General features: G+C 43.4%; 1 protein-coding gene and 1 non-coding gene across 2 annotated transcripts; one reads left to right on the forward strand and one right to left on the reverse strand.

Moving 5' to 3' along the window:
• Nucleotides 1-1,707: 1,707 nt before the first annotated feature.
• LOC118013027 lies at nt 1,708-1,814 on the forward strand. The gene has a single exon (XR_004679901.1). It is a non-coding gene; the product is annotated as a U6 spliceosomal RNA (small nuclear RNA).
• A 5,998-nt stretch (nt 1,815-7,812) lies between these two features.
• On the reverse strand, nt 7,813-12,902 carry LOC118012868 (golgin subfamily A member 6-like protein 2). The gene is made up of 3 exons (XM_035008401.1): nt 12,766-12,902; nt 8,233-8,576; nt 7,813-8,186 (listed from the first exon to the last, which is right to left on the reverse strand). Exons 1-3 carry the CDS (start codon nt 12,900-12,902, stop codon nt 7,813-7,815), a joined length of 855 nt encoding a protein of 284 aa, XP_034864292.1.
• Nucleotides 12,903-14,252: the final 1,350 nt, after the last annotated feature.

Raw genomic sequence — 14,252 nt, forward strand, 5'->3', positions numbered from 1 at the left:
CCCCCTTCTTTTCTATTAATGTATTGAATTACAAGGATTGATTTTTAAGGAAAAAAATCAGTATTGCAAAACTTGAAGTGCTTGATATTTTCTGTAATGTGGAAGATTTAGAGTAAAATCGGTGCTAATTTCAACTTAAATGCCAGAAGAATTTATCAGGAAAGATTAAGATCACAGAAAGTTCTCTGTGGAAAGACTTTTAGTAAGAAAGGAAGTTATTCTAATTGATACAAAAATAATTTTTAAGTTTTAAAAATTTTAAATGTAATGTTTAAATTTCCACTCTATTTTTAGTAAGTGGTTTTTATTTTCAAGAAATTCTTCCATTCCATCTAAATTGTTAAAAAATTGACATAAATATGTTAAATATTTACCCAATCTCACATTAGTTAAGTCACAAAATTCAAAGAGAGAGAAGTATTTTGACAGGGAGATTTTAGAGAAGGAAATACTTGTTATTAAAGTATTCCAGAAAACATCACTGGGTCAGCAACCACAAATGTATCTCTCTTTCTCTGTTTCATTTTTACAACAACTTGCAAGAGTAAAGTAAATAATGGCATCTGATTGTTGAGAGACATGGCATATTTTTGTTATTTCATAGCTGAGATGTCAGCAATTAAAATGAAGAAATTACTGACATGGATCTGTTTGTATCATGAAAAAGATCTGCTTAAAAAAAAAAGGAGAAATTCTCAATGCTAACCTTGGTAATATGGAAAAAAGTACATCCTCACCCACAAATCCACAAAGTGAAATGAGCTTTAGTAAAAACAAGCCCTTTGGAATACGTGGAATCTCAATCACAAAATAAAAAAATAAATGTTTTCTTTGAAATATAAACTCCTTCAGTTGAGAAGCAAACTCATTTTCTTCCATACGTTAAGCTAACACTATAATTTAGAATTTCGGAATTTCAAACAGCTCCTTTTACAGATGGAGAGATCACTACCATCAATGAAAATACGAGGAAAAGAATGTTTTCAAAATGGGCTTTTATTCCCCCAGGAGCCAGGATCAGCTTAATGGTATGCAAATTGAGTACATCCCTTGAAATGTTTCTCTTCTTCATGCATCTTTTCTATGAGTTAGCTGAAAAGAATCAATATGACCTCTAACAAGGTCACAGGGCAAAATTACAAATCAAAATAACCAGTCTACTCAGGAAGCTAAAAGATTTTCTCCTCCTTCTGTATTCTTCCTCATTTACAGTGTCTCCCATTTGGTAAGCTGAGGCACTGTAAGAGGGACCCGCATGTTCCCACAAGTGCGCTGCCTGAACACAGTGTTTTCACCTGTTTCTACCATTGTAAATCATTTGAGCGGCAAAATAAACCTGTAAATGTATGGAAACGGCTATTATTTCCATGTGACCAGTGAGTGAACCTGAGCAAGGTCATACTAATTGTACTGACAACATGCACACATCGGAAAAATCTCTGCAAGTTGAATTTTAGAAACTAATAAGGTGATATAATAGCATTTTGTCAAGTGTAAGACGTGTTACAAATCTGAATATTCTTATTACAGTATTTGTTATGTTAGAAGTATTTTCAAACTTGAATTACATATTTTTAAATAAAATTTAATTTTGTATCTCCATTTTATTTTACTGTTATTTGTACAAATACAGAGTATATTTAAACTCCTTTTGTATAGGTGCTTACAGAACTATAAGTCAGAGACAAATCTAAAAATAACAACCAAGTGCTCGCTTTGGCAGCACATATACTAAAATTGGAATGATACAGAGAAGATTAGCATGGCCCCTGCGCAAGGATGACACGCAAATTCGTGAAGCGTTCCATATTTAAAAAATAAATAAATAAATAAATAAAAATAAAATAAAATAAAAATAACAACCAAAATGACTAAAATAATAAACTTCTAATTAATAACTATAAGTATAATGGATGATACTGGGTTAGAAATAAATCACTGATTTTCCTTTTACACTAGAAATATGATGTGCCAGGTCTTGCAATATATATAATCTATTTTTCCTTCTTTTCCTTCAATATACTTATGTATATTGTTTACAAACTATATTGTAAATATGGACTTGAAAATATTAAAGCTTTGTTTTCTGATTACAGATAATCGGACTTTATATTCATCCAACTTTCCACTAATGAGCATTTGCCACTTTAAAGGCATGCCATTTGATTATTATCATGCTACCTCATTACCTTCAATATAAGATTAACCATTAACCATGCAATTTAATGAGCTTTGAATTGAATGAGCATGTAATCCAATCATTGTGAGAACAGAGAGATACTTCTGGCATATTTACTGCTACTTCATGGGAGCACTATTTGGTCCCTGCAAATATCTTCAAATATTATAAGGGACCTGCTCACAACGTGAATACACAGCTCACTCTAGTTGTGAGTTGTGCAGCCCACCCTGCAGTGTGTGTGACAACCCACGTCCCCGGGAAAACCTGGTTTGCAAAAGGCACTAGATTTGGCTTTTACTTGTCAAAAATAGGATCATAAATACAGAAATACTAGTCATGAAATCTTAGCAATCTTCAGTTGCACAATGGGTAATATGATGTCAAACTCGATTTTAGTATTTTTTAAAGATAATTACAGTATAAGAAACCTAACATGTAACAATCTGAGAGTCAAGACTCCCAAGAGCATTTCCAAACATGCCTACGTCCCTCAGTTTGACAAATTCTGCCATTCTGCCTCCCAGAAGAATCCATTAAATAATTTGGAGGGGAAAAAAAGGCAACATTACTGTTTGTCGTCATCATCGTTATCATCATTTCTAAAATTATAATTTCTTGGTGAGTATGCTGTTCTTGACCATAACTCTATTCCTAGTACATGCTACTTCCCAATTTCTTAATCTTAAAATAGGAGACAGATCTATCTCAGAGTGCTGTATAATTAAAGGATATAGCATATATAAAATATTTATCAGAGATCTTGGCACAGATTTAAAATATATGAAAGGTGGGGATGCCTGGGTGGCTCAGTCGGTTAAGCGTCTGCCTTCGGCTCAGGTCATGATCCCAGGGTCCTGGGATCGAGTCCCACATCGGGTTTTTTGCTCAGCAGGGAGCCTGCTTCTCCCTTGGCCTGCAGCTCCCCCTGCTTGTGCTCTCTCTCTCTGACAAATAAATAAATAAAATCTTAAAAAAAATAAATAAAAAAATAAAATATATGAAAGGTGACAATAACAGGAATGTTATTACAACTTGATGACACAGCCTACTTGTAAGTGCTATGCTCAGTGATTATGGCTTTTATGTGTTTGAAAGTCTCAGGCCTCAGTACATGTAGGCAACACCCTGTCCCCAGCGGACTTGGCCCGGGTGCCCGACTGCTAGCCGCACTGTCACGTGGCACCTTCTAGAGCGTGTCTCAGGAATGTGCAGACCACTGGGAGACTTGCACCTGAAATCATGCCTCTGAGTAATCTTTAAGACCTCTGTGAAAGTTCATATGAAGGGTCCTGAACAGGCTGAATTTACATGGCGTGGGAAACAAAACTCGTTTCTTCTTGTAATGGTCTTCAAACACATTTTGTAAGGTTTCTCTCCTTATTGTCTTCAAACACATTTTGTAAGGTTTCTCTCCTTACTTGCCTACGGATAATGAGAAAATCCTCTAACTTTTTTTGGTACTTGCAGATGTTGAAAGTCTGATGCCGTGATATTAAAAAGTCCAAACAATTACTTTTCTCTTGTGCAGTAACAAATCACCGCAAGGTGAGCACTCACACTCCACAACCCGCGGCCTCCCAGGTGCATGGTCAGCCGTCCAGGCTGGTGCTACTGGCTTCTGCGCCCCAGGCTCCATGATGCCCCCAGCTACCTGCTCCCAGCTTCTCCATGGTCACTGCAGAGCCGGCTCCCTGTAGCTGGAGGAATGAGCTCCCATCTTTTTGCTGATGAGCAGTTGGGGCTCACTCTCAGCTCTCCCAGTCCTCTCCTCAGTCCTTGCCCATGAGCCCCTCCAACTGGCAGTGCGGATCAGGATGTCAGGGAATCCCTTGAACACTCTCCTGCCACATCTGTTTCCCGCCTCCCAGGGAAGAAAGTCCTCTGCTTTTCAAGGTTTATGTGATTAGACTGGGCCTTCTCAGGTATTCTGGGAAAATCTTCTTAATTGGATCGACATAATATAGTCACAGGCTTTGGAATCAGGCTATGGCATCCTTGCCAGACCGTATTCTGCCTACAATGAACCTTGATTCAAGCTCGCTCCAGCTTCTCATCATCATCCTTCCCCAGCTCAGAGTCACCCCATAATTCCACACCTGGGGTGCAGTGTTCCCATCTGTTATTTCCTTTCTCCCCTTTGTCTATCCCGACTCTTTCTGAAGCTTCTGGCTTTTCTGGGTTTGCAGACATGGAAGGAGCGATTTCAGAGGAAGTCTCAGGTACCCGGTGCTGGTGTGAACCGATGTGGCAGTCCCTCTGTGACTCGTGCCGGTGTCCCCCCTCTCTGCGGGGACTGTGTCCACTTGCTTATTAGTTCACACCCCTGGAGAAATGCAGCTGTGGGGTGAGCCTGAGAGCCCACACCCATGGGGCACTGCTCCCTCACGCTCACTGCAGGACAACAGTGAGACCCATGCAACGCGGAACATGTTCGCTTTTAATCACGCAGTAACACAAATCTGTTGCTTTGTGTACAGATCTGCCTAAAGCATGGATGGTCAATCAGCTGTGGGATTCCATGTCCTGACACCACTGGTGCTGTGACTCTGGAGGGTTTAGAGCCTCCTCTGCCCTCAGACTCCTCCTAAAACTATGTAGTGCTCCCGCCAGACTTCATTACTTACACACACAGAGCCAGCGGGGAGCTGGCATATTGCTGAAGCACTCTGCCCCCACCCTCCCTCCCTCTCTCTCTCCCTCTGTCTCCTTCTCTCCCCCTTTCTCTCCCTCTGTCCCTCTCTCTATAATATACACAAGGTGTGTTTGTAACTTTTTCTGCTCCCAGAGCATTTTTCCCCGAGTTTATCTCTGATTACATTTCCGGATGTCATGTGGCCAGAGACCACCAGGAACACAGGTGTCACTGAGCAGGTTGGGTTTCTGGTTTGTGGTCGTGAGAGAGAACACAGACTTGGGAATTGTGGGGTAGAAGTCTAGTAATGGGGCTTCAGGGAGGACTTACTGTCACAGGGTTTCATTTTCTGTCAGGTGACTTGGGGGAGGTTTAAGGAAATGGGGTCTCGCTCTGGCCTAGGTCTTGCTGGGAGGTGCAGCACCTGACCTGCATCAAGGTACCTCAGTCCATCTGGGCTGCTCTAACAAAACACCACACACGGGGGGCTAGTGAGAAGCTGCAATTCATTGCTTCCAGTTCTGGGGGCTGCCAGTCCAAGATCGGCGGGCCAGCGTGGCTGCGGGGGGGGGAAGCCGTTCTGGTTTGCAGACTTCTCCTGGTAGCCTCTCATGACAGAAAGGGGCGCGGAGGTTCTGTGGGGTCCCTTTTATGAGAGCTCCACCCTCGTGACCTGATCACCTTGTAAAGGCCCCACCTCCTAATACCTTTACTTTGGGGTTTAAAATTTCAACATAGGAATTTTGGGAAGACACAGACATTCAGAGCACAGCAACTGGGTTGGGAATCTTAATAAACCCTCTCTACAGGGAGGCCTAGAGCAAAGCTCGGTTTGCAAAGGGCAATGCAGCCGCTGCTACTGACTTCAGCCCGAAGAGCGGGTTGTTGGCGTTTGTGTGTTGGACAAGGTTCCTGTTTATCTGCGCTCAGCCATGACCACACAGGGTTTTGCTTTAGTCTGAACCCACCTCAGTCAGGGTAACCATGTCTGCTGATGTTGGTGTCTGTGCATAACAGAAGAACACAACCCTGACTGTGTGCCAGGCTGGCTCCCAGGAACACGAACGCCTGCTTGTCTCTCTCACCTCAGATTAGCTGAAGTCTCTTTCCCACTAAAGTAACAGACCTCTGGTGTTAAAGGATCATGCATTATTATACCTAAAGAACGTGCCACAGCAACAGACCTGTAATGAGGACACAGTGAATATTTGGTGAATGAATAGCTTATGTAACCAAAAATGTGACTAGTTTATTTTTAAAATAAACATCTATAAGGAATAGTCATTCGCTTACTGAATGTTCACCTTTTATATGGACTGGGTTAGAGATAAAATCCATCATCAATAAGTAGGGCATTCCTGATCAAAAGTAAGTGTGGACTCCGAAAAAATTTTTCTTAATAGAAGAATCGTGGTTTAAATCAAATGTGTTATGAAGGACATCAACTTAATTAAAATTTGTGATTGCAGTTTTTAGGTAGCAGCTTTATAGAGAAAATTTAGATTACAGTGTACCATTGCCATCTTGGGCAATGTTCGCTTCTGCACGGCAGTCATGACCCTCTGTCCTCGATGGCCCTGTGGTGACCACAGCTCTGTGCTCTCTGGAGTCAAGGGCACTGCTCGGGCCTCTGAGCACAGCAGCTCCTCTTCAGGATCCTGGTGCGAGCACCCGCTGGGGACACTGTGAGGACAGCACTGGGGTAATAAATACACCGACTTCCCTCCTCTCACCAGTGCTCCATGGACAGCTGAGACCAGGCAGTAAATCACCAAGCATCGCTGAACTCGTGACGCATTCGAGCAGAGTGCCGCCAGAGTCCTCCCCCCACGTGAAATACCTCTGTCACACAGCCTTAGACATCTAAGCATCCCTTCCCAAATCCAGCCCACGGGCCTCTCTGAGAAATAAAATCAGAGGTTTTTAAAATTTACTTTTTAATCTTAATATATCAGAAAAATGCAATGCATATGGCAATTCACACTCATAAATAATGCATTTTCCCCATATTGTGTATGTGTGAAAGGCTAGCTCACCTCCTGAGAAAAAACACTTCAGGGAAAGGGCAGACACAGCGAACAACTTTCTACAAGAGTGGGCGAGATTACGAGCCTTGGGGTGTGCAGAAGCAGTTGACACGAGGATGCAGAACTACCACGCACGAGAAACTACACCCGGACAGCTCTGTACTTTTAGAGAAGTGCTCACAGACTTCTCCCTGAAGCTTGAAGTCCGTGTCAAGCCCACCCATCTACGTGCTTACAAGCACAGCGGTGCAGACGAGGGCTGAGAGCCACCGCGCAGGCTCCACCACGGAGGGAAAATAAAGGCTGAGAAATCTGCTCTGGCCACGGCACTGCCCTCAGGACATCTCTTCAGCAAAGCTAGACAGCCAGCCCGTGTCATCAGCGCGGCCGGGAGCCACCCGAGCCACATGAGCACGCGGGAAGGAACAGTCAGACTCTGCCCATGCACAGACTATGCTCCGCCCAGAGCACCTGGCCAGAGAGACTCCGGCGGGCCTGCCAGCTGTTCCCTACTCGGCTCACCAGGCCCTAACGGGACGGAGCATGGTGGGCTCCTTCCTAATGACTCCCATGAGGAGTGACTTTTACAAACTACCCGCTCAAAGCAGCTTTTTATAACTTGTACAAAGGGGTCATGTGCGCTTCGAGAGTCTGTGAGAAAGGGGAAACATGGTCAGCAGCAGTTAGTCATTTGACAGGTGGTAAGTAAAGCTGATCTCGATCTATTTCAGAAGATACAATAGGACCCGTGCAGGTGCCAGGTGGTATCTGGATGAGTAACACCTCAGGACTCAGGGTCCTCCACCCACTGCAAAAAGACCCGTCAGATCCAGGCCGTGACCTCCCTCAGACACCTGCACCCTGGACTCCTTGGTGCCCTGGCTCACTGTCCTGAATTTAGCTTCAATCAACACCTGACTTACATTCTATGCATTTATGGGCTCCCTGTTGAGCTGGCTGATGGTCCCAAATCACAGATCTGTATTTCCTCCTGCATCATCAGCCCCTGCACCATCATCAGCTCCTGCATCATGACCTCCTATATCACCCCCTCCTACATCATCATCCCCTCCTGCACCATCCCCCCCTACACCATCATTCCCTCCTGCATCATCCCGTCCTGAATCATCATCCCCTCCTGCATTATCTCCTCCTGCATCATCACCTCCTACACCATCATCCCCTCCTGCATCATCCCCTCCTGCATCATCATCCCCTCCTGAATCATCATCTCCTACATCATCCCCTCCTACATCATCCACTCCTGCATCATCCCCTCCTACACTATCATCCCCTCCTGCACCATCCCCCCCTACACCATCATTCCCTCCTGCATCATCCCGTCCTGAAATCATCATCCCCTCCTGCATTATCTCCTCCTGCATCATCACCTCCTACACCATCATCCCCTCCTGCATCATCCCCTCCTGCATCATCATCCCCTCCTGCATCATCATCTCCTACATCATCCCCTCCTACATCATCATCCACTCCTGCATCATCCCCTCTTACACCATCATCCCCTCCTGCATCATCCCCTCCTACATCATCATCCCCTCCTGCAACATCACCTCCTACACCATCATCCCCTCCTGCATCATCATCCCCTCCTGCATCATCACTTCCTACACCTTCATCCCCTCCTGCATCATCTCCTACACCATCATCCCCTCCTGCATCATCACCCCCTCCTGCATCTCCTCCTGCATCATCCCCTCCTGCATCATCATCCCCTCTTGCATCATCATCACCTCTTGATTACTTCTGTATTATTAACTGCACTGATGAAACCATGAATGTCAATATCTAAAAGAATGGAAGAGCATTTACTATCAAAATTATACAGACCATACAGCTAATGCCAGGACGTAGAGTCCTCTGGCTTTGCCAGAAATTATCCATTTTGTATCTGAATGCTGGACATTTTGAGGATCCTGGAGGTAAACAGAGTGTTTTGGGTAGCAAGCAAATGAGCAATTGAAAGATTTTGAATATGATCATTTACCAGAAGCATGGGCATATTTTAATAACTTAGCACAGCTGTTTCAGGGCAGATGTGAGTATCAGTCATGAGTGAGACCAACCTGTGCTTCACCCCTAAGTCTCCTTTGTCACACACACACACCCAACTCTCATTGCCATTCTGGTGACTGCCATTTAGAGTACTGGCAGGCTAGGCCTGGTATTTCATAAGTGGATAAATTCCTAATACTTCCATTATTAGAAGTCAGTTTTCTTTGGCTTTGTTTTGAAATTTCTTACTCTGCAACTGAAAGAATACTAACATAACTTCTCATACCCTTGGTATATTAGTTCTTCAAATACAGACTTTATCACTTGTATCTTCAATCTCTACATATTCACTGACTCCCTACATTATGCTTACAGAGAAAACAAGTTGTCCTATCCTAGCCTGCTTCCCTTGATCTTTTTTTTTCTTTTAAACACCAAAATTCTGGGAAGTAGAGTTTACTTAAGTTCCTCATATTATTTTGCCTACAAATCCAGTATACTACAAATACTGACCTACTGGTGTAATAAATAGGTTCCCGTTAAGATAATTGCTAATCTGCAAGGTGCCAGTTCAATAAGGTTCATTTTCTTATCTTCACGAGTTACCTTCTGCCTCGCTTACAGGGTTCTTCTGAGTCTCCTCTGCTAACATTTTTCCTCTGCCTGCTCTCTGTATTTTGGTGTTCTTTCCTATTTACTTTCAATTTTTTTTTTTAAAGATTTTATTTATTTGACAGAGAGAGACACAGTGAGAGAGGGAACACAAGCAGAGGGAGTGGGAGAGGGAGAAGCAGGCTTCCCGCGGAGCGGGGAGCCCGATGCGGGGCTCGATCCCAGGACCCTGGGACCATGACCTGAGCCGAAGGCAAAGGCTTAACGACTGAGCCACCCAGGTGCCCCTACATTCAATTTTTTCCCTTAATTCTATATTCTTTTCTGGATAATCCTGTCCACGACATTCATTTCTCATATTACTATGGCTCCTAAGTGTTTATTTCCAAGTCTGATCCATTGTTTAAGAACTACAAAGCTGCGGGGCGCCTGGGTGGCTCAGTCATTAAGCGTCTGCCTTCAGCTCAGGTCATGATCCCAGGGTCCTGGGATCGAGCCCCACATCGGGCTCCCCGGTCCGCAGGAAGCCTGCTTCTCCCCGTCCCACCCTTCCTGCTTGTGTTCCCTCTCTCGCTGTGTCTCTCTCTGTCAAATAAACAAAATCTTAAAAAAAAAAAAAAAAAACTACAAAGCTGCGCTTTCAGCTCGTTCCCTCCTAAAGATCGTTCTCTGATGGACAGAGTCACCTTCCGTGCAACGCCCCTCAAATCTGACTTCCCTTCCATCATCCCTCAAAGCAAGCTTGCTTCTACTTCTGCCCTCCCAAACTGGTTTTATGTGACTTTATCCACTTAGAATGGCCTGCCCTTAATCCATGTAACATCCAAACATGGTGTCTCTTACCAATCCTACTGCTCAACACGTGCGCCCATTGCTCCTGCTGACCTCTGTGGGGTGTGTGTGTGTGTGTGTGTGTGGTGACTGCCTTCAGACCTTCCATTCTAGAATGTGTCACCTTTAACTGATTACACAGCACTCACACTGCAGCTTGTCACATCCTTCAAATCGCATGCAAACGTGATCCTCTTGAAGATCTTCCCGTGTCACCTTAGAAGTGTTACTTCTCCGTGCTTCCTATCTTTTCCAGCACAGGGACGTGTCTCACGTACTATCTCAGCACCGAGTCTAGTCCATGGCAGAGGAGGGCTCAGCTGGTGGACTGGACAGGATCTAGAGCAGCCCCTGCAGGCAGGACGGACCGCCCCTCAGCCGCCCTGTCCACCTCTGCCCCTCAGCACGGTTTTCAGCTGGAGATTTAACCTTTACATTCGGTTACCTTTCTTGCTTTCTTTGAAATGTCAAAATGTATCAGGAAAAGCGAAAATCATGTATAATTAAAATTGTTAGGAGGTATTTTTGAAAAACAATTTATTTTCGCAACAAATAAAGTAATGGCAGAAGTGGGGTTGATACTTCAGAAAAGGCATATTAAAGGGAAAAGAAAAAAAACAAGAGCTGGTACATGTTAAACTGTCATGTAGAAGAAGTAAATAGACCTAGAGTAAACAAAATTCAGCTTACAAGGTTTTGCTCTTTGAAATTGTACTGCACCATTTCACAGGAAAATGAGCTGCTAGAAATTCAACACATAATATTATCCTCACTTCTATTTATATTTGGAATCTTACGGTACATACCGTCCATTTCTAAGGAAGTTGAGGTACCTGTTAGATTCGTATGTTCACCATGGAAGCAAGCAGCTGTGAGGTATTATTCAATTTAGTTTATGTCCTAAAAGTAGACAGGGAAACTGAAAAAGTGCCCATCAGACACCACTCATGAATGGAAACTGATATATGTGGTCAAATAATGCATTTTCTGAACCGCTTCAACAGACCGTATGTGGAAGTTTTCTGCAGACATGTGCTTATTAGCGCCTCTCTGGATGCGTTACTGCTGACGCTGGTGAGTTCCGATGGCCTCGGGCTGGCGAGCCAGCATGTACCGTTAGAGGGCTCATCCCGGGGCAGCCACTATCTCCACCCAGGTTGGAAGCCTCCATCTACCAAGTCTAACCTGCTTTCTCTCTGCTGAGGTGACACAGTTTTAGTCCCGTTAACCCCCATGTCTGCATGGGTATCATCTATGATGCCAAAAATGTCTGACACAGAAAACAAGTGTATTATCCTGGAAGTTTAGAGCAGGAGGTTCTAGGTACAGCCTCACTCTCTCAGGCTGCTCATCACAGAAGTTAACTGACTGATCCCCAGATAAATAGAAAATAAGAATGCTTTACGGATACTGAAGCTTGCTTTTCATATGTTTACCATTAATCAAATTTATTTTGTTTATGGGATTTTTTTTTCATGAAAGACCTAATACACTTTTAGAATGATTTACCTGTTTTCATGTACGGAATTAACAATTTATTTTCTTAAATACTTACAGGTCATAGGCCAGTCTTTACTGCTCCAACTGTTTTGAATTGAGTTTATGGAAAAAAAAAAAAAACACATATATGTATGGAAGTCACTCAGTATTCTATAAAAATCTCAATTTCTCAGAGGATTTTTTTAAAATTGAAAATTGCTGTTTTAAAATTTTAACCTTCTCTCATTAAGTAGTAATATTTATGGTTAGAAGAATTAGGCATTATAGTTAAGCATAAAAAGAAATTAAATGTTGACTCCTACTTCCTGACCTTGTTTATAGAATGTATATGAAATAAAACTGAATCATACCAAATACTCATTTTTGAAACCTGTTCTTCTTACAGAACAACACATGAGGAAAATAATTTAATGTCAATTTATCTTTATTTAAAACAAAACTTTAAAAGGACTGTTTGGGAACAAAAAATGCAATTGTTAAAACACCTGAATAATGTGAATTACCATATAATCCTTTCTATTGAAATGAAGATACTATTTTAATGGATTCCAGGTAGATGTAATTTAATATTTAGCATTCGTGATTCAGAGTGTTAAAATTTTTATTTGGAAATGTATTTTTAATTACTCTGAGGAATAAAAAAATTCCCTAGTGGAACTAGCCCCAAACAAGGGCCCTGCAGTCTCCGCCTTGTACCTGCTCAGCTTGGGACATATTCAGGAAGCACTTTGTGACCTCCCCTGTGTCAGCGTTTGTCCTGGGCTCAGCAGCTCCTCCATGTGAAAAGGCAAATTTGTATTCTACTAAAGCTCAGCCTATGCATAAAGCTTAAGTAGTCACTCAGAGTTCCAGAAGAAAGAACATTACTATTGGCAGATACCTGCTTATTTTAGCCACACACACACACACACACACACACACACACAGGATTTACGATGACGTACTGAGGACTCAGTAGGTGCTCTGACCTTATCTGTGTCCTTTCCCACACTTCCTCCAACAGCTCTTCTTTACAGTCAAACAAAGCAGTGCTCTGAGCAAACTGTACTTGACAGTTGGATCCCAGGGGACTGGAGTCACTAGCACGCAGGCCTCTGAGCTTCATGCTACCCCCAGAGAAAACAGGGAGCAGCTGGTCCTCACACATACTCCTTCCCTGCCTAAAAAATGCAAATATCTGCACGAAATGAAGAGCCAAACTCAAAGTATTTCCAAAGGTTTTTGACTCCTTGGCATCATTAAAAGGAGTAAGCTATGAATTTGTTTTCTACACTATTCAAACTCTCCCAACCATGTAATTTCCTAAAGCTCACACCGCTGTCTGGTCCCTTATATGTACATTCCTCCAAGAATGTGGAGATGAGCTTTTAGTTGAAAGTAAACCTCCTTTTGCATAGCAATGTGCTCATTTGCTGAGCTACCTTTTCCTGTTTGTTTGAATCATTATGCACTATACAAATGCATCGTGGGTGGTTGCTACCATTTTGGCAGAAGAGCAGTGGACACACGACAGGTGGACCCTGCCTTCTCTTTCCTTACAACACTTGCTTTAGAAAACTTGTGGAGATAAATTCTTTCTCTGCCCCTTTTTGACAGCCTCTTGCCAGTTTTACAACATGTGACTATGTCCTGCCAGGACCTGGGAGCCACCCCTATGAAATGTGATTATTAAAAAATACAGTGCCCCATCGCCCCGTTTCTGTGGGAGGGTAGAAGCCTGAGTTCAGAAAGTGCCCATCAGCTCAGTGAGGCCATCACATGGACCAACTCCCCACTATGTCCTCCTTGCCACCAGCCACACTGTCCTGAAACAAATCTCCTCCCTAAAAACATCTTGCTTCCTGTTTCAGCAGAGCCGAGTTCAATCACTCTTCTCAAAGAGTCGTCCATGAAGCTTTGCTGCCTATTTAATTCTGTTACTGCAGTTCTCCTTCAACAGAGAACAGAAAAGGTCCCTGTCCTTAGACAGTTTGCAGTTCAGTGGGCAGAGACCCAGTAAAAACTAAACCAATAAATACAGTAATTTTACATTTTCATAATGTTGCCAAGAAATTCATGGTGATAAGAGAAGTTGTGGTCCAAACACTAATGGGTCACTCACTCAATGGGATACACTGAGAAGAGCGTCATCTGTAAAGGACGGGTTCAAAGCTGTGCTAGAGGGAACCATAATGGGTCAACCCCGCGCTACTACAGTTATGCAGGACAGCCCAGGCTGCAGAGGACGAAAGGAGGGGTGGCAGTCAGAATCCCGGCGAGGGGCAGGAGCGTCCAGTAGAGCCGATAACATGGTGGAGGGAGTCCATCCTGCAGGCCTCCCAGATCTTACTCTCCCACTGTCTGTCTCCCACTTGTAGGGGTCTCCACTGGCCACACTCCACAGGGACCAGCAGCCCTTGAGGCCCTCCTGAAATACTTCATACAGTCGAGCCAAAAATATCCATTCTGCATAATT

This window comes from Mirounga leonina, unplaced genomic scaffold (assembly GCF_011800145.1).
Source record: "Mirounga leonina isolate KUSES-001 unplaced genomic scaffold, KU_Mleo_1.0 Mir_152, whole genome shotgun sequence".
Taxonomy (NCBI): domain Eukaryota; kingdom Metazoa; phylum Chordata; class Mammalia; order Carnivora; family Phocidae; genus Mirounga; species Mirounga leonina.